The sequence below is a fragment of the Nipponia nippon genome, unplaced genomic scaffold, assembly GCF_047370975.1.
Source record: "Nipponia nippon isolate SJK-2023a ecotype South Korea unplaced genomic scaffold, ASM4737097v1 scaffold_9, whole genome shotgun sequence".
NCBI lineage: Eukaryota > Metazoa > Chordata > Aves > Pelecaniformes > Threskiornithidae > Nipponia > Nipponia nippon.
This window is the reverse complement of record NW_028262413.1, coordinates 4,200,967-4,228,637: the sequence shown is the minus strand read 5'-3', so window position 1 is coordinate 4,228,637 and position 27,671 is coordinate 4,200,967. Positions and strand designations below refer to the sequence as shown.

The 27,671-nt window shown below is 43.1% G+C and overlaps 2 protein-coding genes across 6 annotated transcripts in view; one reads left to right on the top strand and one right to left on the bottom strand.

Moving 5' to 3' along the window:
• The window catches only part of LOC104016881 (netrin-4), a 55,150-nt gene extending 32,213 nt beyond the window's left edge, over window positions 1–22,937 (bottom strand). The window contains exons 1-3 of the mRNA XM_009469826.2: window positions 21,703–22,937; window positions 14,260–14,801; window positions 1,580–1,843 (exon numbers count right to left, since the gene is read on the bottom strand). Coding sequence (XP_009468101.1) covers window positions 1,580–1,843; window positions 14,260–14,801; window positions 21,703–21,769 — 873 coding nt within the window. The 5' untranslated portion in view covers window positions 21,770–22,937. The remainder of the gene's footprint in view (window positions 1–1,579; window positions 1,844–14,259; window positions 14,802–21,702) is intronic.
• The window catches only part of UROC1 (urocanate hydratase 1), a 65,213-nt gene continuing 41,441 nt past the window's right edge, over window positions 3,900–27,671 (top strand). For 2 of the 5 annotated variants that reach the window (XR_015701231.1, XM_087743211.1), the window contains exons 1-2: window positions 3,900–4,072; window positions 23,030–23,151. Coding sequence is in view for 2 of the 5 variants with exons in the window: in XM_087743211.1 (XP_087599337.1) it covers window positions 4,030–4,072; window positions 23,030–23,151 (165 nt within the window). In the remaining 3 variants the exon portion in view is untranslated. Of the gene's footprint in view, window positions 4,073–23,029; window positions 23,152–24,525; window positions 24,548–25,229; window positions 25,518–27,671 lie in introns of those variants that run through there. The other 3 variants (XM_087743212.1, XM_087743214.1, XM_009469935.2) reach the window with 3 other exon arrangements.

Below are 27,671 nucleotides of genomic sequence, written 5' to 3'. Positions count from 1 at the left end.
CTTGTCTCCTGGGACATGAGTCACTCGTGAAGCGCATTTCATCAAAACTCTTTCACCTTCTGCCCCATGAAGTCATTGATGGCACAAAAAGATTCTATTCCCTTGTGACTAGTGGGAAAAAAATATCCAGTCATAGTTTACAGCAGTTATGCCAGTAATATAAACAATGTTGTGTTTTCCTTTTCTGATGGGCAGAGTGCTTATTGTTCTACCATTTAGCATGTTATTAATCTATTTGGTTTCACTGTGTGTATATTTAACGGTTTGCAGTAGGGAGGATGCACTCTCTAAACAGCTTTTCTCCACACAGCTATGTATTAAGTGAGTCTCTGTTTGTAGGTAACTGAATCTGATAATATCACCTAATGCTAGAATACTGTAGCTGAATCTTAGCTTTATACCACAGATGGAACTGATTCAGAAATGATTTTGCAAATATTGTGAAACTCATACAGTCCTAATTATTTTACAATATCTACCTCTGAACCTAGAAAAGTTGAAAGGAAGAAAATGAATACACATTCCAGAAAAAAATAAACCAAACTGTCAAGTGTGCCATATATCTAAAGGGACAGAAATTAGCTGAGGATGTATTTCTTGGGTCTGTTATGTCAGAGTGCACCAGGGACTAAAGTTCTAAGGGTTATTTTGGTTTTCAAAACCCATTACAGAGACAGACAGCCTTTTGGGACCAGTGGAGCCACTGACTAGTTTAAAGTGGCTTGAATTCTGTCTGTGATGTGTGTGTTTGGCTGTACCTGAATATTTGGTTAGCATCATTTCCCTGTGACAGTTATTACAGTTCTTCTGTGTAATCCTTGCAGCTACATCAAAAAGGAGACAGCAGCCACCCCCCCTGAATCGCAGCTTCTGAGGGTGCATACAAACACAACTCATCTTCTGCGCATCCAGGGTGAAACGCAGATAAAAAACTGAACAGGGAGAGAATAGAATAATCTTCCTACAAGGTTTGGCTTTTAAAAAAAAAATACTCTAACTTGTTTTAAGCGGAATGGATAAAAGAGGCGGGGAGTGGAAATTATTTGCACATCCTGAACACTGCTGTCTATGTAATGAAAGTAACAAAACCACAGAAGGTTGAAAACCTAAAAGTAAAGACTGAAACCCTAAGTATGACGAACTGCTCATGTCTCACAAACTCAGAAAATCTGAGATTCGAGATCTGATGCTGAAATTCTGGCCAGGGCAGTCTTCACATCAAAGAGAGTAGTTCAGTTCTCTGCAGGCATATAGGTAGGAGATTTCATTCACTGTATTTGGGGTTGGATCTCTGTTGCAATTACAAAGCCTCTTCACAATTTATAGGTATTTTGAGGTTCAGAGTTTTTAGAAAGACCCATCTCTAGCAATGCCATTAATACCCATGGAGCTGCAGCGAGGGTTATAGGAAATCTTTTCCCAGAGTGGTTTAGGTTTCACTAGTGTGGATTGACAGTGCTGCCCTGTTTTAGATAGGCTTAGGGAGGCTTGGAGAGGATCATACACAAAATGTCCAGTTAGGCTGAGAAAGCGCAGGCAGGTAACAAGTCTAGTAAGTTAGCGAACTTCTAGAACTCACCACATTCTCCATGACTCCCGTCCTGTTGGCAAGCTCGCATTCTTCTGCATGCCCATTGCAAAAGCAACTTCCCCGGATGATCAGGTCATAAATAGCATAGTGGGCAAATCTCTGAGGTTTCTCTACCAATCCCAAACCATGGCATGGACATTCCTGTCTTTTTAACAAAAGGAGGCGGAGGTTGGTGAGTTTCAGGAGATCTTGAGCCTCAGGACTATAGGGGTCTTCGATCTTGTTAGCCGGACTTAAGGCACGATAAATCACCTGAAAGATAGAAGATACACATCCAGATATAGCAAACATCCCAAGGTGATGTTCAGGAAAAAGTAACAGTTCCTATTTAGAAGACTCGGCATAAGGAGTTGTGGGGCTGTGACTGATCCCAGAACATCACAGCTGAGTTACCACCAGCTGGCCAAGCCACAGCGAGTGACTGCGTACCTGCTGTCATCCCGTCCCAGATGTCAGATAGGCAATGCCTTAGTTTAAACAGCTCTCCCTGGGGTTACTGGGCCCAGTCACTTCTAGCAGTTCAGCCAATATGTGGTAACTTGTCAAGCGCTGGTTACTTCCTTATGTTTCTGAGCCAGGTGACAACAGTGTCACTCAGGGAAATCCAGGGTTTATTGGCATAAATGTGGTATTATTGCCATCCAAATTTCTCAAAGCATTTTAGGAACATGGCTTTAGCATGAGTTCTAGAGTCAGGTAAACTAAGGCACTAAGCGCATCTGTGAAAGAAGTGGAAACTGTGATCAGGCTTTTGGCTTGGTCACTTGAACTATCTGCTAGAAAACACAGCTTGGCTTAGGGTGAGTAAGCATTGAGAGAACCCTGTCTTCAAACACAGCCAGCCGGTTTATCCATTAGAAGAGAAGTAGCTACGCTGCAGTGAGCTCGCAGGACCAAAGGCGCTTTGTGCCTACTGGCTGTCTGCGGGCTGTTATGCTTTTGCCACAGGTTTTATGCTGTTTGATAGTTCTCCAGAGCAGTAACAGTTTGGTTTTAAGTATCACAGTTCTAATTCGGTGTTCAACAGTGACTGCAGGGACATGTGTTTTAGCTCATGCACCACTCTACCCTTCTGTATCTCCCAGGGTGTGTTTGTTTCTGTTGCTTTTGGGGAGAGGTTAACAGAGGGCTGCACTGCAGTCCATGCCAGTGAACTAGAGAGCTGGTTGCATTCGTTCTGGGGCTTAGATGGCCTCTATGGATATGCTAACTCCAACTTGAAAGCTGTTTTCTCCCCTGGTTGAGTTTTTCCATCATAGCAGAGGGACTTGCCCTCGGGGTTCTTTGGCCCTGCTTTGTAAGTGGTGACAGTGTCTGTCTGACTAACTTTGTTTCCATAGGGATTCCCTCTTTCTCTCTCTCTCTGTGTTTTTCTTTTTCTTTCTTTCTAGTGAACCGACCAATTTAAATACTTGCAGCATGTAAAATACTTTTGCTCCTTTTTGCTTGCAGGAGCTTGTGGTACATGCCTGGAAGATAATTCTGTTGCATATTGATGGCACATGGGGAGATAAACCCCCTTTAACCGAATCGGCTGCCAGGCTTTGCACAGAGCTACACCTGGCAGTACCACAGCAAAGGCAGCGGTACATTTCCCACCTGTCCACAGCATTTTCTGTTTGGTTAGCTCTGTTCTTTTTTCTTTTAATTCCCTTCTCTTATACTGTCAGCTACTTACAAAGCTGCAAACAGCCCTGTTTGGTGAGATCAGAGGTGCCCGTGTTTCCTTGTGTGATAGAGCTATGGGCAGATTGCCCAGGCGGTGCAATGCAGGTGCCTACATTCCCCTGACCAATGAAGCCATGACAAAATGGCCCAGGCCTTTCCACCCCAATGTCTACATTCCCCCGGTCAACGGAACCATAAGCAAATGGCCCATTCTGTTTTGTCCAGGTGCCCAGCATTCCCGTTATTGATGGATTCACAGGACAAAAACCAAATCTCCTCTGTCCAGTTCCCCTAATCCGGGATGGTCTGATCTTTTTAGTGGAAACCAGTTTTATGAACCCTCTTTCCTTCTTCCCAGTCCCCTGTGGACCACACAGAGGTGGAGTGGTTTCTCAGAGTCCTGAGCACCTGGTCGTGTACAGACACACACATCTTCCTCCCACATGGTCAGTTAATCTAAGACCAAGGCAGTGAACTGGATGGAATTGTTCTGCTGAGCCTGCTAAGCTCAGAGATCTCAAAGCAGGGTTAAAAACTAACTACTGGGATATTAATGGTTAAAAGTCTTTGTGAAACTGTTTTAAATTGGCATAAAACAGAGGAACAAAGGGTAAAGCAGTCTGTTCAGTTACTGATTTTTATAAGCTCTGTTCCCACACTTAGCTTTCTTGTCTATGGCTTCTCTAATATATATGCTTAGTAAAAATGGTATCTCCTTTCAGGATAGCTCTCCAGAGGATACCTAACAGATCACTGGCTTGAGAACATAAATGCTAGAGGTACTTTGCTCCAGGACAAGACATCTGAAAAAAGGTAATCATTATGTCGTTAGCTTCTGCAAGATCTGCACTGGTCCTGCCAGTGACCTCCTTATACAAGGCTGGGCAAGAGGCTTAAAGTCTCTGTGCCCCAGAGATCTCAGTTGTGAACAGCTATGGATCTCCTCACAGGAGACAGAGAGGAAGGGTGAATGAGGTGAAGAACAAGAGTTTCTACTGGGTCTTTCTGAAAGAAATGACTAGATAATGGACAAAGTGTTTCTTTTTAGTCTATGTCTCTGGCATTATACTTCTGCTTGCTGACAATAGTCTTGCATTGTGCTGCGTTAACTGTGAAGGAAATCTCGTGTATTGTATTGCACTACTCGAAACCTATATTGTATACAGTATGATAAGTTTAAAGAGATGGATTCATGTTTTGGGATCTCCAGTCAATTATCCATCCTCCCCATGTCTTAATTGGCCTCCAGATAGCACTGATTTCTTTAGGCAAAAGAACAGCTGTTGGGTGCTCTTCTCTCAGCATAGGGCCATTTGCTTTCACAAAGCTGTATTGTTTTTTGTTTCTTCACTTGACAGCTTGGAAGAAGGTTGGGTTCCCTGTGGGTTTACTGTTTTGCAAATATTTTCATTTCTGGCCTTGCATCTCTTGAGGGGAGTTGCGCTGGCATTTTCCATATCCCTTTAGAACTCTGAACATTATTTGTGAGTGGAGATGTTGATAGCTTGGATGTCCCATAGGGATTGTGGCATCCTTTTATGAAAAAACAGTATTCCATTCCAGTTGAGGTACAAGAGTTTGCTTGTATGATTAATTCATGACACATTTCTGTCTGGAATAAGCTCAGTGGTGAGACTGGATTTGTTTGTCCTTATGTCTCCCAAGGCAAGACTTGTTAAGTGTTAAAGATCTGATTTGGGTGACATAACACTAGTGAAGTCTTTTGGGAGTGGCGTTCATATGTTCTTCTTGGATTCAACAACCACTAAGGCATTAGCCTTCCTTAACTTTCTAGAAATCAAAGATATTGAGGACTTACTTAAACAAAGATATTTTGTATCAGCAGAGTCAAAGCAGATATGTTGTGCCAATGTAAGTAGGTTTAGTTGAGCTGCATTTTGCACAGAGGTAGCACAGTTTTATTTCGTATTTAAATCAGTTTAGCAGCATTATTTCATATATGCATAGAACTGGAAAATGGAATTTTCCTCTCTCTTGCCTTCTGGAGGACACATTCTCCTTGAAATATTGGTGGTTAAAACCCCTGAGTGCAAGGAAGAGTATAATGTAATCGCTGTCTCTTGGCTCATTTTTATTATTTGATTGGATGTTTCTTCTCACATTAAAGTGCCAGTCATTAGATATTCCTTAACATATGTTTTGCCCTACTGTCAAGAGCAATGTGTTACAATCCATAAGTTATACTTATTAGTCTACTATGTGTATTGATTCAAATAATTGTAGAGTGGGATGAATTTTTAAAACAGATCTGGTGTCTCGCCTTACATGCCCTGAATTATTTTTCCACAAATGCATAATTTACCTAAAGAAAAACCAAACCCAAACCACTAAATTTTTTTCCATACTAAAATTAATGATTATATTTTAAATGAATGTATTTGGGTTTATGGTTGCCTAAGAAAAAATGAATCCTAAATTAGGAGACCAATTGGTGGTGGTTGTATATATGGGTTGATAATTTCATATGGTACAGGGAACAATTTTATTTCTGTAAAAAAGGAAGAGATGTCGCTGTGACCAAAATACAGAGTGGGGAATGCGACTGTTTGTTCAAAGCCCCAGCCCTGTTGTTCAGGATAACGTTTGGCAAGTAACTTAAGCCTTATGCTGTTCTGGCCTGCCAGTGAAGTCAGTAGGAATAGAAGTCGTCTGTTGTATGTCCTGCTTACTTTTTTAAAAAGTAGGGTACAGGTATTCAGGTACTTCATGGAATGGGAGGAAGATTGATAAATTTATATCTGTAAAATTCTCTGAGAATCCCTACAGATGGATGTTCAATACATGCAATTTTAATACTAATAGGTAAAAGATAAGAGTTTGGCCGTCTCAACCATTTCTGCATAAATGTTTTAAAGATTAGATTAGAAATGGATATAAGTATTAGTGAACTCCTAGAGTCATGAGCTGTGGGAAGAGACACTCTGTCTTTCACCGTGTTCTTTGTTCCTTTTTTTTTAGTTCACAAGGTTTGTGTTTCTGAAGCCTATGAAGCAGATTCCTTCTCTACAGATAGACGTTTGACTTCTGCCTTTTGCAGAAAGGCAGAAATATGATTATTTTTTTCATTTCCCAGAGATACCATGCAAATTTTCGGTTTTCCATTATATTCATGTAAAAGACATGAAGAGAGTGTAATGAAAAAGAAGTTTGTTCTTATAATTAAGATGCAAGCTCTTAAAAGAGCTTCCTGTGATGTTCACTATAAAGCTATTTCTCATCTAATTAAATCTCTATCTGGTATCATGCTCTGTGGAAGCTCTGTTCTTTTTTTGCTGTAACAGACTGCTCTGAAATCTCCCAGTCGTTTCTCTGAGCATCAGTGTGCAGCTTTCATAAAAGTAGCATATGCACAGCTGCAGGAGAAAATCTGATGGTGATGAAGTCTGCTAAGGGACACCCTAGAAATCTTTCCGCTTCCATTGAATTGGGTGGAAGTTGAGGGTATTCAGCACCTCTATAGTCTCAACCCTTTGTGGAAATACATCCTAGATCCTGAGTTTCCCTTATAATCAGTAGCTGACACTGGAGCTGAATGCTGAGTAGGACATTCATGCTTATCTGCATATCTGCTATCAAGCGCATATTTGTCATTCTCATTTTCAAAAGTCAATCAGCTGCGCCTCAAAAAGATGGTCACTACCCTGTCCTCTCCTGACCTTTGTAAGAGCAAGAAAGTTTGGAGAATGGTGTAACTGTGCAAAGCTAAAAAAGGCAGCCACTCTTAGAGGACTGGTTTTGCTGTACACAAGTTGGCACAGCTTCAGAGGGGGTGATGTTTTATTGCCAATCAAGAGATCATCTTCATTCCGGAGACAGCGTCTCAGATTTTTGATTTCTTGCCATATGTTTTGCTTCTCCATTCTTGATGCAGATAATTCTGTTTTCTTAACCTGATCTTCCAGCCAGTATTAGTCAGAAAAGATGTGGACACAACAAAGGTTCCCCCTTGCAAGCTCATAGCCTAAGGTCAAGCAATATGAGTCATAAATGGAGGGCAGTGCCAATGCGTGGCCTCCTACAAAAGAAGATCCTTATGTAGAGCAAGAATTTGATATTACAAGTCATCCTTAAGCTATGTTGATCATGTTGCACACAATCAGGTTAATGAGACCAGAAATGTCTGTGTGCTTATACTAGGCCCATCAGAAGGAAGCTGCAATAAAAACTCTCATCAGTCCTAAATCCTTTTCATTAAGAGATTTTCGTGTGAGTTGATTTTGTTCTTAAAGGAATAGTAAACAATTGTCTCAGAATTTTTCCTACCCAGTGGCAAATGTCCTCTGGTTTATTTGATGGAGCCCCTTGACTAAAATGAATTCTTCCATCTTGTGGTACAGTAGTCTTTACTAAGAAGTAGTCTTTTTCGTGTTTTTAAATACCGTTCAGAGCACAAAGAAAGTCTAGCTAGTCTCTTAGCTATTGGAAGGCCCATTCTGATGATTCATGGAATAGTGTTTTTTAGTCAAGATCCACTGCTTTTCTGTCCTTCCGGAGAATAAAACTTAGAAGCCAGTACAGAATATGATAGTTTGTTAAAGTAATAATTGTACATTTGATTTTTAAAATTTCTCTGATCTGGGTAAACTCAGCTACTTACTACCAAGACAGTGGCATTTTGAATTCATTCCGTGTTTTCCAAAACAGAAAGGGTCAATGTCCCTTCAATTTGCATTTGCTTTGAGGTTATTCCCGTAATCCAGTCAGTGTGGCATTAATATTAATATTTAGGCATTGCTGCTACGATGATGATGGGGAAAGACTGCACAATTGAAGTTAGAGGCAGACAAATCTGAAGAGCCATGCAGACTTTTTCTCTTCCTCAAACAAAATGTATTCTGTAGGTTCAGGTTACCTGCAGATGTAAATCTCTACATCTGTGTAGAAAGGCAAGGTTTGTAGGGAGAAGCAGTATCTTCTATCAAGCCAGGAATTGTAGTTGGAGTACAAAATCTAGACTATTGGACACGAAAACCTTCACCTTGCAGTCTGTATAGAGGGAATGGACAAAATTCCTTCCATTCTACGTAGCACCACCTCACGTGGGGATGTGAGAACCTTTCCGTGCTCCCACAAAGTGCAGTGTCCTTTTTCGTTATGAGGGATGATAGTTGCTCTGAAATGGCAAAGGGTGGCACGAGGAGTTCTGTCACGCAGACAGCCCGACTGGGAACTGGGTTGAGAACTAGGAGACTCATTTCACTCTGTCTGCTGAATTGTCAGTGAAAGTTAAAACAACCCATCACTGTCAGTGTCAACCAAGCTGTATTCTCCTGAGAAAGCATCCATTTCTTATAAGTGCAGCCACTTATATCTCTAGGTCTTGGCTGAAATCTTACACATGAACAGACTTAGCTAAGTGTATGGTGTCACCATGACAGTGATGCGTAGAGCAAACAGTTAAGTGTTCTTTTGCCTGGAGTTTGAAAATTACAATGAATCTCTAAGACTCATAGCATTTTAGACAAGAGTTTTGTCACAGTTGAGACTTGAAAAAAAGTCATGTTCAGGAAATGCAGAAGCAATGCTCGAAAAACCCCTACTGTGTCTTTCTGGCTGGTTTATAAGGTGCCAAATGTCTCTGAAATGGCTCATGACAAACCAGGTCAGAGTAGGACACTTGGTGCCCTCCTGAAGTTCACTTCCCAGGGATGGGAATGCTGGACTGGTCTCGTCAGTTCAAATTCCCTTCAGAGACAAATCCTTGAGCCTCTTAATTCTTCCTCCAGGGAAGCAGGGCCTGGCAGTGCTATCTGCTTGTTTACACTGCTGGTGTTAACTGCTTCCTCTCAACCTGCCTCTGCGTTCTGTCTCCTCTACAGTTCGAGTTAAGTGAAACACTGAACAGACAGCCCTAGTCATAACATTTGGGCACTTACCTTCACTAGTGACTAATCCCTCCTGGAAACCTTTCTGGCTGGAAGTCGGAATAACCTGAGCATCATGCAACTTTGAGAGGCCAGTCCTGATGACTGTTGGACAATTCACTGCGGTGCAAGACCCTGCCCTTGCATCTTAGCTACTAGGAATTCATCCTTGTGATGTGCTGAGCATGTTTCTTTTCAGTGACCCAACTGCCATATGAGCTCAGACCTTTAAGAAGCCACTGAAGCCTCAGTGGTGACCTCTTGAATTATTGATGTTGCCACTTAATGAGGTATGTGTGTGTGTGCAGGGGATCCTCCTTTGTTTATCAAAAGGTTTGGCATGAATATAGTAAAAGAAAAGCCTGAGAAAAGACAGCAAAAAATGTAGGTCCTTGGAGCAGGATCACATACATTCCACACAGAGCCCTGCCCCTGGCCTGGTTTGGTCTCTGTGTGCAAGTGGTCCCCCTCTGCCATAACTGTTGCTCAGGGAGTCCCTGTAGATGGAGAAAGGCAGCAGAGGTCTTCAGTGTCAGTGCAGAGGAAAAGGCCTTCCTAGGGTTGACTGTGGCTGCTGTCTGAACAACCTGGTGGCTTTTGAAGCAGACAGAGCTGCATCCCATCACAACATGTCTTGATCTGGCATTCACAGAGTGTGTTTAGAAGAGTGATTAAAAGTCTTTTAGCTACAAAGCGAGTCCACTCATCTTTGACAAAAGGCACTGCTGGGGACTTCTGTCCCTAAAGAGGTCACCACAGGATACAAAACGGAGAATGAACAGGTCTTCTGTGCAAGGCACACTTAACATGTTGCCATAGAAACCAGTTACTTAATTCAGGCATACACAATTCTTCCAGCCCCCAGTGAATTCCAGTAATGGGTTTATTATATCACACTTCATTGGTGTCATCTGTCACACAGACACTCACATAAATGAACCAGCCTTTGATTCAAAACTCCCTTCCACTCGCTAGACCCAACAAGGGAAGGGTCTCCTTTTGGGTCTGGTGGTTATAAGCAGGTCAGTGTTCTACCCCGCTTTGCATGCTAATGCCTTCCTTTCATGCAAACATCATCTTCGATGGAGGAGAACATTTGTTTTCATTTCCCGATATGCCAGTTTATTAAAAACGCGCTCTTAATCTCTCAGATCCTTGAGTGCACGTGCTGTCAGGATGCAGGTTGAAACATTTTGGTCCCTGTTTCCCCCATGTGATGTTTGAACTGTAAGTCACACTAATGTCTGATGCAACGTCATGGCAATTTCTCCTTTTGTTTGGGCCAGAGTTTTGATTTACATTAGCTGACCTGAAGGCTCATTTTAGGTTCCATGACTATATAGTACAGCGTTTTTGAATTAGATAAAACAGATGGATGGACAAGTAGGTAAAAAAGGTCTCAGTTGATGCATAAGACTCCATGCAAGCATTGCCTGCAGATGGACTTACAATAGATGAACAGACCTTAAAAAGGTGGGGTTGGTTTTAGTTCATGATGTTATGGTGGAGGTTGGCGTACTGAAGCTGATGAGCATAGTAGCTAAGAATGTTCTCCCTTGAGAATAGGATAAAGATTAGAAGCACTTTTTTCCCATTTAATATATAATTTCTTATAGTGATAGAAGTCAGCAGGCAGTACTTAGGGTACTTAACAGGCCAGTCAGGACTATAAGACATGCTAGTGGAGGCTTTTCACTGAGAAGTGTTTATAAGCATAGGTTAGGTGATGATTTTGTGGTGCTTCATATGAAGCAAATGATGTGTAGGCAATTGGCAGTGACTAAATTGCTCTGCCTCCTAGACCAGAAATCATCAATAGACCACGTTTATTGGCAGAGGAATTAAGACGAGGGGACCTAGGATCTCAGATAGATAGATTCTAGCTGCAGAAGTACTCTGGATCTGAACAGGAGTAAGGAATTTAGTAAATGCTGAAGTAAAAGAAAACTGCAAAAGAGACATTAGGAAGTCATCTCCTTGCATTTCTACAGGACTTGTTCCCCAATGCATGACACCTTCTGTCTCAGCTGTACCTTATCTGAGATGGAATGGGGATGTGTCACCCTGTCAGGGGTGAAAGATAAGGGATAATCTACAAGAGACAAGGGATACACCTTAACTTAGCGATACGTTATATTCTGTTGTGACATTGTCACATCACTCACCCAAATGTCTTCTGCTTCCATTCTAGTCTCCTAGAAGTTTCTCTTCTGCCAAGTTTCCCATCGTGCTCCCAGGAAAAGCCTCTTTCAGTGCCTTGGAGGCCCATCGGAGTGTGCTGAGTCAGGGAGATGCATCTCGTTTCATAGATGCATATAAGTTACTGCAGCTCTACCACCTTCTCCTTTCACACCTACATTCTCAGTGCTGGAAGCCAGTTGACCTGAAATCTTGTTTCTTTATGCGTCCCACATGGGTTTTAAACCTAAGTGTTCTTAGTAAGCTATCTCTTTTTTTGAGTCCTTTTGTGCCCTCTTAAAAAGGAATTTGTGTCTCTTCTCTGAATGAATAGGACAACGCCCAAGAAAAACCTGAGTGTCATGCAGGGGAAATCACTTCAACCCCCTCAGCAGAGAAAACTGGCATTTATCTCAGAGCATTAATTAGCATTTAAGTTGGAACGGTTTTGATCATTTCAGGAATGTTGTCAGCTTGTGATGCGAGCTCCTCAGCAATCCAAGGCTTAGCAAGAATCAGTAATTGGATAGGTCAGAGTGGAGGTGAAAAAGAAGCAGAAAACACTGCAGAACGTAGTGGTGGGGATTCAATCAGCTTCCTTCCAAGTCAGTTGTGAGTCAGTGCTTGAGGGAATGCCCTGGTGACACTTGTGACATCTTTAAAATAAGGTAAAATTGCAGTTCTGAGATGTGTGGGCGAAGCTCCTGTGAGAGTTGTAGTAAGAGTAGCAGTGTCACTCAGGCAAATCTGATCAGGTATCACTTTAAATAACTACACTCTGCCTTCCTTTATTTTCATTCACAAAAGAATCTGCTGTGTCATATTGCTGACCTGAAAAGCCTGATGCTTTTGCACCCTTGCCGTAGTGGCATTTCATGGATTGATTAAGAGGTTTCTGTAAAGTCTGTCCAGAACTTCAGAATCCTTTTGGGTTAATGTGCTGTGAAACAGTATTTGTCTTGTTCCCTGTTAAGTTGCCATACAGATTCCTGTGAGCTGCTTTAAAGCTTCAGCTCTCTGTCCCTTGGAGGAAGGGAGCACTGTATGTATTCAATTCATGTAACAGTTCATTAAAGTATTTGGGATCTGCAAGGGTATGACCTGTAAATATATGACTGTTCTTACTATTACTATTGTTTTCTAACATCTACTACCACAGCGTAGATAGATTGATTAAGCACACACATATTCGTTTCAGTGTAGTTGCTGCCCAAGTTGACAGAATCATTTTGGCACTTGTAATCACAAAGGCTTGTGTTGGATGAATGTTTTATTATTTGATTTTCTGCCATCCACTTCTCAGATTTGTTGTAGCAGCAACACATGGTCTTAATGATATTCCCTAAGGTTAAGTAAGCACAAAAGCCAACATAGTGCAGGGCAACAGGGGATACTGTACTAGAGAAGGAAGAGTTTTGCATTTAAGGCCAAGGCATTTGCCTCAGACCCTGTATTCTGTTCCTTACTCAACCAGAATTGTCCTGTTTTACCATGAAACACTTCACCTTTCTGTGCTGCTCTATCCCCGTCTGTGAAATGGCAACAGGACCCTTATATGTGTGCTGAAGATCATTAAATGGATCTTGCAAAGTACTTCCAGGTTTCTGATTGGAAGGCACACAAGAGTGGAAAATTATATTAGTTGCCTAGATTCTGTATTGACATGGCAAATTGTAATCTCTCTACAGAAGACATTTGGATGTATTTGACTTAAATGTATCGTGATAACTGACAGCAGAATTACTACACCAGGAACAAGACAGTTTAGTAGTCAGATGATCTGCTCCAGATTTCTAACATGCAGGGATGTTTCCCAGCCTGTTGCACAAAGATGAACCCAGTCTCTACTGCTGTTTCCCTGTCTCAGGTGTAGTACACTTGTTTCTTTCTTCTCAAGTGCATTTTGAAGTGCACTACTGAAGCCACTGTGTTTTTTGAAGCCTATCTGGACCATTCACCTCACAGCTAAGCTTAATTTGCAGCAAAGTATTACTGCCAAACCTGCATGATGGTTTCCCTGATTCCAGACAGGGAAGCCAAGAGGATGGTGACTTCTCTAAGGAAGAGAGAAGGAAGTGAAAGGACTCCAGCCACTGTTGTGACTACAGCTATGTCTTATAATCTCCCTTTGTGCCTTTATGTCTCCTCTATAAAATGATACCAATGATATTTACCGTCTTTCCCATCTAAACTATTTCAAGGTTGATGAATCAAAAGTGTTATAACTAAACTAAGTATCTGATTACTAAGCAGTCGTTAAAGTTCTTGTCAGAGGAATTTATCAAAGTAATTGTACATTTATTTTAAAAGAAAGCCTTCTGCATATGTTTAGTAGCACATCAGAATATTCATACCAAGGGAGGGCCTTTTCCCACTGCTGCATAGTGAAACCTGGCTGCTCGCTTCCACCTCCTGTTTCTAAATGGTTTCATTTCTGGAGCTGATGGCTTGATACAGGCAGAGCCATCACCCCCAGCAGGAAAAGTTACATTAAACTTAGGAGAAGGATGTATTTAAAAGTCATCCAATCATCTAGGACTTTTTACATGGAGAAGAAAAAGAAAGACCATGCAGTTCATGTCATCCTAAAGTAGGAGAACAGTTTGGATAGATCAGACTCTACATGTGTATTTCCCTTCATCTATTTTGTTGGAATTCTAGTTCAGTTGTTGGCATCTGCAATGTAAAATTAGCCAATGTTAGTCCTATCCTGTGCAACTCTCATAAAAGAAATTTGTTAAAGCATTTCCATTTATTTTCATTGATATATAATTTCTCTTCTTCTTCCCCTGTATTTTCTTAACACAAAGCCTTTGGGGATGGGCTACCTTTCTTAATTTATATGCACAGTACCTATTTGAGCACATGCTCTCTGATTTTCAACCAGTCTTCAGCTGTTAGACATTAAATTTTGTCCAAACCTCAGTTACTGCTTACCTCTCCCCTGGTGCAGGGCACTGCATCGGAATACCTGGAAGTGCACATGGAGCCCTCCTCAATGAGATCATCCTGGAGCCCAAAAGTCGCTGTACAGTTGACAGAGAAATACTTGTAGGGCCTCCAAGTCTGCCCGTAGTCCTGGGATCTTTCCAACACCATCGCAGCTGGGCGAGGTGACTTGAACACAGCAATGACATGGGTCAGGTAGAATTCTGTTTCAAAGTCCAGTCTGATTTCTTCCCTGTGTACCCCCTGGGCAGACTGCCACCAGGAGATGGGGTTTGCAAAGAAATCGTCTGTCATGTCAGCAGGGAGATGGGAGTTATCAGGCTGGTTGGCATTGCATTTGGTGCAGCGAGGCTGCCCACAGCCATGGGAGACCTGATGGAGGAGATTTTGGTCTGGGTAGAAGCAGTACAGTTCTGTACTGTTCTGGCCACACGTCGTGAGAGTGACTGGTGTCCTCCCTGTTGCAAGGTTTCCCACTGGAGGGTTGCAAGAACGGCCATTACAGCGGAAGACTCGTAGCCTCATGGGATCTAAAAGACAGGCAAAAGAAACACAACTAAGTAGATTTTCTCCAATAGTTCTCAGGCTGTAACACGGGTGACCATGCAAATGTTTGGAGTCCTCATCTGGGGACTGACATCCAAGAGGACTCCTTCTAAGGAGAGCTACTTCATCTTTTCACACTAAGTTTGGAGGGAGTTTCTCAATAAATCTAGTCCTTGGTTTTGGTGCCTAACTCAGAAACTGAGGTCTTTAGAAAACTCATGCTTACAGCGCTTATCTTTGATTGCTGTTGAAAATGCAGTTGCGTTGGTATATTGAATTTTATGTTTAACCACAGAAATCTTGTGTTGTCTTACTTTCACTCTAGTAAAGCTCTGTATCTGAGGACTGAATCTATTCAATGCTTTTATTTTGATTGTTATCAGAAAGCAAAGTCAACCTGTACTATACACTGCAGATACATTAAGAAAAGAGATGATTCCTGCCCAACAAATTACAGACACTAATTACACATACAAACACATAAAGAAAGCATGTATTTCTATAGTTGTGCACTACTGGTATAATTTTGAGAGGTGTTGAGTTTCTGCTGCTCCTATTGAGATCAGCTGGAGTTGTTAATACTTAGCAGAGCTGAAAATCAAAACTCTCGTTTGTTTAAATACCTTGACATGGAGGTAGGTGACTATATTCTGTTTGCCATGTTTGCAAATACTGGCAAATTTTTGGTATCTTCAATGTATATATCTACTTACTTCTAAATTAAGAACAGGTAAGGATAACTACAAGGTCTTAATATTTTGTTTCAAAATCAGTAGTGTCTTGTGACACTGAAATTAAAGTTCATTCCAAAACCTTATTACCATACTGGAGAAAACTGCTTTTCTAATGACATACAATGTCCCCTTTGCACCTTAATAGTCTAGAAGGAGTTAAAGACTGACCTTGCAAGGTCATAAATCTAATCCAAGGGGTCACAAGTCAGATGACTGGATGTAAGTCCTACAGGAAATGACCCTTCCAGTGAAACATAGGATGACCGTAAACCCTGGGTAATCTAGGAGCAGTCAAAGGTCAGCTGTTAGTTCAACATTCTAGGTCAAATTTTAAAATCCCAACTCATTTATATTCAGCCTTTCCTCAGGCAAAATTAGTTTTAAAATCAAGTTAGGTCAAAGAAAAGACTCTCTAATTCAGCCTTATAAAACTCAAATCGTAAATGTAGTTGGATGAAACTGATGTCCCTCTTTCCAAAAGGAATGTTTAACGTGAAAAAATGCATCCAGCGTCCACGGTTTTGCCTGAGTTGCTTCTGTCCTTAGTTCCTTAGTGACATTTCTGCACAGACCAGAAGAGAAAGGTCAGAGATGGACATTGTTTTGGAAAAGAACTCATGCATTTCGCTTCCCAGGATTAGGACACAAAACAAAGTTGCTGTGTGTCAACTGAATCCCATTGACCAGTGGTATGTGCCATTTTAGCTTACATACAGCATAAGGTAGTCTTAAACTTCAGATAGCAAGGAAGTAGATCATCCAAAAATGCTCTTGTCTACCCTTAGAAACAGGTTCTTTGAAGCCACCTTCAAAGGAACTTGGACTTAATGTGTCTTTGCCTTACAGGCATTGTAAGCAGCAGCCTCAAGGAAAGAGGAGGTGTCTGGAGACACACTAGGTTCCCTCCTGGTGGAGGCTGTTTTCCACCAGTGGCTGGAATGGGCTGGCCAAGCCTTTTTATAGTATCCCAGGGAAGTCCTAGGAGACTGGCAGAGCTTAGAGGGCAGCAGTGCCTGAATTACATGTGCACCTAGTAGTCCTCGAATCAAAGGAATGAAAGCTGCCCCTCCTCAGTCCCACCACCACTCCCTGTGCCAGCACAGAGATGAATTTTCATGAGAGAGGAGGAGTTGCAGAAGCCAGCTGGAGGGGAAAGGAGAGAAGGTGGGGATGTTTGGCTCTGTCAGTTCTGTTCCTTGCTCCCCAACTTCAACTGAGCATGTGATTCTTAGCACTACTGGCGATCCTCCACCGAGTCCTCACACCATCCTAACTGCTTGATGACCATTTCAATGTATTTTCTTTCTGATTATGAACTTCTCATTCCACCTGAGCCTAGTACAGTTACAGGGGAACACTAGGAGCTTCAGAGATTTTATCTGGGAGGTTCCTTGCAATTTCTCTGAGTCTTTTTGTCCTGAGAAAGGACTCGGATTTCCACAAATGTTGTTTAGAGTTTCCTCCTTTTTGCAGAGCATCCGAAATTCCAGATTTTTGTCTGCTCTGGAGGGTGAATATCACTGAGTCATGCAGAATTCTTGAAATAAAGATAAGTCTATCCTTGCAGGTCAGCAAGAATATGATGAGCTACAACTGCATGCCTCAAGAATGTCTTCGCAAGTGGCATTTAGGTTCATGTTCATGTCCAAGCTGTTTGGTAAAAATTACTGGAAATAAGGAAAGCACAGCATTTTCTGTGTTTAAAGCAGATTGGATATTAACTGATTTTGCTCAGTGCTGCAGAAAGGCGTCATCTTTGCCTCCAGAGAATTTAAGTGGGACTGGTCTTAGAACTGAGCTTTGAACAAGCATTAGCTCTGACTAAGAGTCAGGTTACTTAGTTTTGATTAAGAATGGGTCCATGTTACAAATGCTATTGGATTATGGATAAATATACCATGTAATTAAAAGAAAGTCCATCTCTATTGATGGATCATACCACTGAAGCTTTCGTAGAGGAAACGGGATGCCGGAGTTCTAAATTTAAGGAGTTATATAGGGGAAGCTTTGCAGACGAGAATGTGAGAAAGTAAAAAAGGAAACGTTTTTTAAAGGGAATGGCTGCTTTTTATATTTCCCGTAAATGGGCTATTAGTCTTGTATTGAGTTTTTCAGCTGCTTTTATCTGAACCTGGAAAAGGAAGAAAAAAATAGTTGTTGTCCTGAACAAGTCACAAGAAGGTTTATCTGCTCTGCCCACTAATACAGCAACATCAATAAACAGGTCCTGTCTGAACTGCTGTGTCATTAGGAAAATGGGAGAAAAACAAAGTGCAAATTAGCAGAAGGGAGTCTGAGAGAAGGAGAGAGATTGGAAAACAAAATCTGCAGTCGATTAAAAGCTTTGCATTTAAAGAAATCAATTGGCAGAACATTGCTTGGCCACGAGGACAGCACAGCTTGTCCATCACTCACTGATTCTGTGGAAACAAGGCGAAATGTTGAATCTGGACAGCGCAGGGGGACCGCTGCAGAAGAGAAACAGCAGCCAGGCACACAAACAACTTACCCCAACTGCCAGGAGGACTCATTGAATAATTCATAAAGAACTAAACAGTTTGATTGCACATGGGCACTGCATGTTATTATGAGGTTGATTAGCTTTTACTCCATGGAGGGTGGCTGGGCTCCATAAATGGTATGATTAATTTATTTGTTTGTATTCTGGTCCCTCGGAGCTGTGCCACAAAGTGGCAGGTCAATGGCACATGCCCAGCACGTGTGATAACAGTGGTGTTATCCGATGATTAGGGAATCATACAGTTCAAGGGAGGTCATACTATTGATATTCCTGGGACACCATTTCAAACAGAGATCTCTTACTTCAGAGTCTTGTCATGCCACAGAACTTGTAGATATTAACTAAAACCAGGTTCAATGTTTTTTAAGGTTTGTTTCACCCTCCATTGGATGGATACCTGACAGAAGAAAGGTCATATGGCAACTCAGTCAAAGCCTGCTGATGGGACTGGAAAGATGCCTAATATTTTCTGAGCAATTTGAATTGGAATTTTTATTTCTTTTCCATATGCAAATTTATGATTTTGTGTGTTCAAGTCTCCTACAGTGAGACAGGAGAGCGAATTTCACAGTTCTGAGCAACATGTAAACACTAAAACCTTTGGGCATCTTCTGCTACGTTTTTGATGGAGCAGTTTCAGCATGTATGTCCAACCTGGATTTCACTTGTTCTATATCTGTTTAACTTTTTTCTTAATAACCAAAAACTTTTAAATGTTCTTTTAAAGCTAACCATCCTGGGGACATGAGTGGCTTAAGTTTTATTAATCAGATCCAGAACTTTACCCCTTAATGCTGGTTACAACAGAAGTGCTATACAACCCTTTGGTTTGTCTGGGGCCAACATGCAGTAAGTTTGGCAAGTCTTCATCCATTTATGAATAGTCTGATGTATTTCTGCAGTAAAATAGCCCTGATAACTGGAGCTAATGAGCCAGCCTTCATAAATACCCAAGAGGTGAAGTTCTGAACATGCTACGAAACCAAGCTGCCTCCATGACCTGAGGCATGGACAGAAGAATAAGATCCCAGGTCTGGGTCTCTCTTCCGTCGTGGCCAGCTGCAGTCTGCCTGCCCGCATCCCTCCTGGAACACGGGTGGGCTCCAACACCCACAGCTTCATTTGCGGATGAGCCGAATAACCCCAGACCAGAGGCAACCAAACCCTGCTGATAATCGGGTCCCGCGGCTGACGTTAAGCTCGGTGCTAGCAGTGGCCATTTTTGGCCACACCACGCCCCCTCTTGGAGGGCTGCCATCGGGAGGAGCGCTGGCCCGGGCACCGCTCCCGGGCTGCCGCTCCCCTGGGGAGGCCGGCGCTGAAGCAAGAGCCCAAGCTGTTGTCAGCCCCGTTAACTGTCCCGATACGCAAGAGCTTTCAGACCACTGCAGGGTTTATCTGAGGGGAATAACGCCCTCCACCTGCATAAGCCTCGGGGAAGGATCACCCAGGTGTCACATCTCACAATACAAAACCTACAGGACTCCTCCAGCCTAACCACTAAGGTGTTGTTTGGTTTTTTTTTTTCCCTTGGCTTTATATTTAAAGATCTAAGGAGCCAAGCTTGACAACCCAGACTGTCTTCCAGAAGGCAGATATTGTACTCCCCACAAATGCTGTACTTCATGTACTCCCCACACAACTGCCCCAGCAATTTGTTTCATTTCTGACCAGGAGGGACCAACTGTAGGGCTGAAAAGGGAGTTTACTGTATAGGCTAATAAAGTATGTCAAAAACATGCTTCCCTGTACACCTCTGCTCAGGAGAAGGCTGAGACTTCCACATCATTTTACACAGATTGGCTAAACACTGTCTGAATTAACCTTAGTCTGAGCAGTACTGACCTTGCCTGTAACAGGACCTATAAAGATTCAAAGTTAATTCAAGATTTTAATATTCCTTCAAAAAAAAAAAAAAAAAAAAAAAAAAAGGGAATTAAAAATGAAGAGGTAACCCTTGTGCTTTCACAGGCTGATGGTTTGTGCAACCTTTTGACCAAGCAGCGTATATTTATTTAAAGTGAGACTGAATCCTTAGCGTCATCATCTTCAATATCCAATTAGTTGCTGTTATTCACTGTGTCCTACACCATTATTCTGAGCGTGTTTAGCTCCATACAGAACACACTCCCTCCCCTCACATTCACTTTCCAAGCAGTCAGCTGTGGGCTGCATTTCCTTGAAGATTCATTTTCACTTTGTGAACTGGATGCAGAGCAAATGTAGGCTAGTTTATAACGGGCTGCTTTCTGCAACAGTATCGGCAGCTTTACAAGACATCTCTGTAACCTTTCTGTGCTATGTATCAACATATGTATCCTATAGGGAGAGTCCTAGCCTGGGAAACCAGGGAATGCCCAAGATAAGGCACTAAGAGGACCAAGGTACCACGTCCTCCCTCCACTCGTTCCCGGTAATGGTGTGATAGCCAGCCTTTTTCCCAAATGAGTCTCTGGATAATATGACAGGATTGTAATCCATGAGCTGCTTTCAGTTTCTAAGAAAACATCTCTTGCAGTTATGGAAATCTGATGTCTATGTTATCAAAAAGGTTCTATAATAATAGAATAATTATTAGAATTAGAATAATAATAGAATAATCTGAGCTGAAGCCACCTGATCTGCCTTTGACTTTACTGGAGCTGAACACTTCAGTCGCATCCAAATCACTGCATGCAGAGTGTTGTTCCTGTCCTAATACTCTGGGCACACAGGTGAAATTTAAGCCACTGGTACGCTTTCCTGTACAGAAGGAGAGATCCCAAGCCAGTATCTCAAAGGAAAAGTCACCAAGGATGTATTGGTGTTTTATCAATACTTATTTTTATTTTTCTGACCTGATCTGCATTCCTTTTAACCTTGAAGATGTATTACACCACAACAGGAAGAAAACAATCTAATGGTTTGCTTCCTTTCCTTTAAGGAATTTTTCTCCATCATAATCCAGGTATTTTTAGGACCCTGTGTAAATACCATGACAGCTGTATCATTCCTATATACGCTTATTTGTACACCCACATATACACACACAACTAATCGACTTCTCTTTCTGTCCTAATCCATTTTCTCTCTCATGCTAATTTAATCTTGTCCACTGCATGTTAACCGTTAAGTCAGGGAATGCGCTGAAGGAATGGACTGTCTTGGATAAATAGTAATTCCTAAGCAGTGTCTCTGACTTTTAATGATGCAAAATGAAGTTAACAGAGAATAATTCAGATTCCTACGGTGATGCTGCTCAAGGATGTTGTCGTTTCACTCTTGTCCTGCCTAGGAAGGCAGTGTTTCATCCTCAAAACAAATATCCAGCATATCTCAGTCCATCTACCTCTTTCTTTCTCTCTTACTTTTCTGTTGTTCGCAAAAATAATACACTTTTTTCAGGATGTATGAAACTGCACATCCTATTATAAGTCTTTGGGAGGAGACTGAGCTATAAAGCTGTGTATTGCAGGGAACAAGAAGCATTTGTATATATTGACTAACCCAGATTCCTTGTAAAAATCCGATCTAAAATAAAAATGTTGATATAAATTTTTTTAACAAACAGATCTGATTTCTATTCCCATTCCCCTTGCTAAACGGAGGATAAATTGTTTCAGAATGGCAATATTGATTTATTTTGCTTACCTGCTTCCCCATGGCCAGAAATAAAATATTCCAAGAACACAATCAGCATGATGCCTTTACGCTGCATGGCTGTCAGTAAAATATCTGTCCTCAGTGAAGCAAAAAAGAGCTGCAGTAATCTACAGGTTTGGTGCTTGCATGGCTTTTCCGTATTTTCTTTCTTTCTTTCAGCTCACCTTCGTCTCAGTGTAGGGGTCAAGGCTGCTGTCTCATTCTTCTTGTTCTCCTTTCGGTCCAGAGGTGGTGGTTTTTTTTTTTTCCTCAGGGCTCAGATGCCTTCTGGGTGTCACCCGTACATTGCTTCCAATAAATAAATAAATAACAAGGATTTTCTGTGTCTTTACCCCTCTCCATGCAGCAGGCCAGGGACGTTCACATCCCTGCTGCCGCCCCTTGAATGCACCATCGAGGGCTGAGGCGACGCGGAGGGCTCTCTTCGGTCCGGTCCTTGGCGGTTGTTCGGATGCTATTTCGAAACTTTCATTTCTGCTCCTTGCTTTTGGTGGAGCTTCGTTTTGGCTTTGCCTGGGCCCCCCCTGCCAACCTTCCCGACCCCCCTCGCACCTCCCGCAGCCGGCGGCTCACCGGGGCGGCGGTGGGGTCCGGGCAGCCTGAACCCTGCTTTGTTAGCAGGTCTGCCCCAGTACCTTCCTTCCCTTTGCTCCCTGCAGCAGAGGGTCATAAGAAGAACAGAGTTGGCGTTTCTCCCTGAGAGATGATGAGAAGCAAGTGCTTCCCTGGCTCTTCTCTCTTTTTATTTGGGTTTGGTTTATTTTACGTTATTTCCCTCCTCCCTCCGCTGTCACGGAAGCCACTTCTCCCCCACCTCCGAGGGATTTGCTTCACACAGCGAGCGCCGGGGGGATAAGCGCAAAAAACAAGCGCAAGGCCCGCCCGCCGGTGCCGGCGCCCGGGAGATCCCCGCCGCCCCCGCTGCCGCACCGCGCTTCTGGCCGCGGCCGGGGGCTGCGCTGCCCGGGGAGGGGCGGGAGGGCAGGCCCGGGCAGCGGCCGCTCTCCTGGGCTGGAGGTGCAATGCCCAGCGCCCAGGCGAGAGGGGGAAAAGGGAGAAGGAGGGGGCTGGAGGATCCTTCCTCCCTCCTGCTACAGCGAGGCTTAGGGCTGGGGGTCTCCTTCCCTCCCGAGGGCCGCTTAGTTATCTGCAAGTTTTGTCTCTGCCTCCTTTCAGCCTCTAGCACATCCCTCGGTCCTAACTGGGCAGCTCTCCTCTCTGGTCCTGTCTGGCTGCAAAGGGGATTATTATAACATGTGATCTTCTTCCTGTTCTTTATATGTGCTTTTTTTTTTTTTTTTTTTTTTTTTTTTAGGGAGGAGGAGGAGGAGGAGGAGGAGGATGGGTCGGCTCCGCACCTCCTCGGCGGCGCGGCTGGTCCTTGTTGCGCTCAGATGCGGCGTTGTTTTCCAGCCGCATCTTCTCCTCCAGGAGCCGGTGCGTGCGTGTCCGTGTCCGTGTCCGTGCGGGTTTATGTGTGTGCGTGTGTGTGTGCGTGTGCGTGTGTGTGCAGGGCGGGGGCGCCCGGCCGGTGCCTGCTGTCCCTGCAGCACCCTCTGCCAGCCCGCCCGGCACATGACAGCTGCCCCGCGGCGGGGCCCTGCCCGGCACCCCGGGGCCACAGCCCCCTCCCGGGCACCCACAGGGCAGCCCCAGGGCCTGGGGAGAGCGGGGTGGCTTTGGGGTTTGCTTTCCGTACGGCCGACACGGTGTACCACCGGGCACAGGCATCGGGGGTCTTTCCATAGTCACAGACGTGAGCTGGGACAAGCCGGGCAGCGAGGGGACTTGTGACTTCCCAGAGAAGCTGGGGTGTCTGCTCTGGCACCGCAGACACATGCCTGCCCCAGGCAGCACCGGGCATGCCCCTGAAGCCGGGTTTGCTCAGGTATCTCCAACACAAAGCTCCCAGGGACCCAGCCAGGCTCCAGCATGTAGCGATCGGGGGGGGAAAGTGCTCAGCCCAAGAAATAATTTTAATTCAGGGAGTGAGTTCCCCCCCCCAGCTTCATTCTCTCTTTCTTCAGCTTTCACGGCGGTGTAACGCCATTAACTGCTGCTTGATGTCATAGCGGGAAGCAGGTCCGATGGGAGTCCAAATGTAGACGAGGTTATTCTTGTGCCCATGTGTGCGCAGGATCAGACCTTAGAGGGATTTGGAGAATGTGGGTCATACAAAGAAGAATAAGGAAAGATTTATTTCCCTTTGGGATCGGAATGTGCATGTAAAGCAGGGTTATTTAGCTAGGTTTTGGGGTAGAATTTTCTGACTTTACCCTTATCTTCCTTTTTTGTATGTTTTTAATAAGAAAACCCAATAGAAAATTTTAAAGTGTGAAGGAAGCTTTTCCCTCTCCTTTTTGTCTTTGTTTGAAAACAGCTAAAACACTGTATAATTAGAAAACAAAATTCTCCTGCCATAAATGACAGTTAGTATCCTTCAGAGGGTTTGAGTCTGCTGTGCGCTCAGCTCCCCTGGGATGCTCTGAGTCCTTTCAACTCCAGCATCTTCAGTGGGAGCTGGGGATGTGCAGTGTGTCCTAGAGCTAAAGCCAGTGTGACATTAATGAGATGCCGTCATTTGATAATTGTGCTTTGTTGTCATCGCCTGTTGATTGCTGCCTTTGTGGGAAAATGCAGGTTTTTTTTATTCCCAGGTTTTAGGCTCATTCCTAACTGAAATGTTGCTCCCACTTAATTTCACCAGGCTTGAACTGTGGCACTTGAGAAAATGCCCTGGCCAAGAGCTGTAGTTCCATGAATGTAATAAAGGTCAAGAAGCTCCCGTGTAATTTAAATAACTCAAAATGGAGACCAAAGTTCATGTTGCACTGTAAGTGGAAAATCAAAGTTAAGTATAGTAATTTACTTGTGATGTCTGGATGGCAGTACCATAAGACTTTCTAGTTGTTGACTGAGTATAAAACTGACTTAGAACTGAAAGCCTTTATTCTCCCTTCCAATCATTGCCTGTCTTGAGAAAGCCACTACCAGTACTAATGAGTACATTTCCAGTTTAGCACTACTAAAATCCACTCATGCCTGTGAGCTAAGAGGAGCTAACACCTAAGGGGGAAATTTTGCTGTTATCATTGACAACCGCCGTTGTCTGGAAGACAAATTGATGAGATTTGAGGAACAGCCCATACCCAGAGGTGTCAAACAGAGAATGCCCATCTTCGCTGAACAGCGTGTATGAACAGTGACGTGAATAATAATTATTAACTTTAGTTAGTTCCTAAACTATACAAGTGTAAATGCACAATCCTTGAGATCTCAGGCAAGGTTCATGGTCCAGACCCTGACTCTCACCAGGACATTGGGGGAATTGGATGATTTGGAAAGTGACTGAGTTTGCTCTAGGGGCTTAGCACAGCACCAGCTGACAAAGCACCCAGAGAATAAACAGCAAAACTGTGAATCATTCATTTGGGGGGAGGAGGGAAGAGCCAATGGCAGGGCACAGAGGGGGGAGGTGTGTCACCTGTGCCACCTGCCCTCTCTGCTTGACAGACCTGTTTGCAAAAGCCAGAGGACAGGCTGTCCTCTTTGAGATCACCCCGGAGTGGTGGTACATCTGAATCGCTTAGCATCTTGCTTGCCTGCACCCGTCGTTCCCCGTTCCTTGTACCTCTCCAGTTTGCCTTGCCTTTCCTCCTTGTATTTCCTCATCGGCTATGACCAGCCTGAAGGAAATCTGTCGTGGCCTTCCTCTATACCCTTTGCCTGAAAACAGAGGTCGGAGGAAAGGAATACCCCATGCACCCGTGAGAACCCCTAATCTCACTGCTCAGGAGAAAAAGGTAACGTGGGCTTTCACAGGGCCTCACTTCTCTTTCTTTCAGATAAATGCAGCTCGAGGCAGCAGACCTGATTGATGACCTCAAATGCTTTTCTGAGTGTGCACCTAACTTTGTGGCAAATGTGTTTCCTTGGTGTTATAATTTCAGTGGGTAATGGAACAAAGTACTGGAAACTCTTTTACTTGCTTTCTTTCTTCCTCCCCCAGAGATAAGCAGGTTGATAGGAGGGAGATTTGCTGCACAGCAGCTTCTGTGACTTTAAATGGCTAAATAAGAGGCATTAGACTTCAATGCTGTCAATCCAGCATTGTTCCTCAGAGATGAAATTATGAATGCTGTTCCAAAAACACTGCATATGTATGGGAGTGAAAGCTAACCTCTCAAATACAATAAACATCAAATGTGGCGAATCAACATCATGGTACAAGCTACACATCTGTGTATATTTGCCTAAAAGATCCAAAGATAATTTATTTTAACCAGTAGTCTGAAGCGTCCTGGGATTTAGGCAAGTTTGTAGGGAGTTAATTATTTGTCTTTAGCTGTGTAATTCTTTTCCTGTCTCTTTTTGTTTGAATAATCTACGTACACACTAAAGTAATCATTGCATTATTTCATGTTAGAGATTTAAAAAAAATCATCAGCAGAAAATAATGGTCAATGGGTGGACATCCTTAGGAATTTGTGTGGGAGAGGATAAGGTGGGTTCCTTATTTTGAAAGTCTGTGCTTCATCACATGTAACATCACTTATAATGTGACATTCTGGTCAGAACACAGAAGTTCCTTCCCCACTAACAAGTTGCTTGCAACTTCCTTGCCTTTGTGGGAGTTCCCCACTGGCATCAGCAGCCAAATTCTTTCGAAGTCCAATTCCACAAGCAGAGGAGAGCCTAGTCGAAGGGTAGAAAGAGGAACAGCTGTGAGCTATCCAAAGAAGATATACTTCAATGTCAGGAGCATTCATGGCTGAGGCATCCTGCCTGTGCCTGGGACAGCTCAGACATGTGGAAGTGTGGCTACTAAGTGTGCAGAAGGGGGCTGTGGTGTGCGGTGATGGCTGTGAAGATAAAGGAGCAGGGAGTGAGTTTTGCTGCATGTCAGAACATTGCCTATCAACCATCTCCATTTTATCCCTTGCCTTTGCTAAATCACTTTTCCCCATGAGAAGTCTGCTATAGCATGAAGGAGTCCACCTTGCAGGAGAGAAGATGGTATCCCTCAAAAGGATGCCAAACCTTACTCTCTACCTGGGGAGAGAAAGGTAATGACAAAAAGTCCTCACTGCCTATATAGAAATTGGGATCATCTCCTGCCTCCTTTACGTGTTGCAGGGAGACGGCAATAGACTGATTTTCTGGTACCAGTCTACTCTCTAACATCCTACCCTAATCTCTCCTTCTTATCTACCATATGTGATAAGAGGTCATGCTAGTTGGGTTTTTTATTAGACTGTTAAAGTTTTAAAAGCTTCCTTTCTGATTTATTTTACTCTTAATCTTCCACCTTAAACTCTTAACAGAGTTAGAGGCTCAGCTGATATTTATTTTATATCTGAAAGGTCAAATCTCTTTTTTTTAAGAGGTGTTCCACGCTTAGAAAAGCATGTAGACAGACAACTATAGAAAAGTTTGTCTGTCTACAAGGTGGTTTTTAAGTCTTGAGACAAGCTTCCAGATTTTGTTGGCAGTGTATAATGCTGAGCATATTGCAAGGCTTTTCTTTATGTATGGCACTGTGTTCATTTTCCAATTGAAGTACTCAGGGGAAGCTTTGACAGAAGTGAAGTTAATAATGCTCTGCTAATTTCCTCAGGATCTGTCCCTCTCTTCATATGCCTTCATTCCAGTTTTAGCCCTTTCTACAATAATAAATCTTAGCACTGCCAATGTTTTATTTTCTTGGGCCTCCTTTTGTGGTTATAATAGAAATCCTGTAAGTGAGACTTATAAAGTTCTGTGTGTTTTGGGGCTTAGAGGTATATAATTATAAGAGGTATATAATTCTTCCTATCATACCAACTTTAATCTTCTTGGATAAATCAAGCCATTTCTCAGAACTGATTCTGTTTATATGTTTCCTGAGTTCTCTTCCTTTGGCATTCATTGCCTGAGGCCTGAAACAGCCACATCCTCTGTCTTTCCCTCCGCAGCTC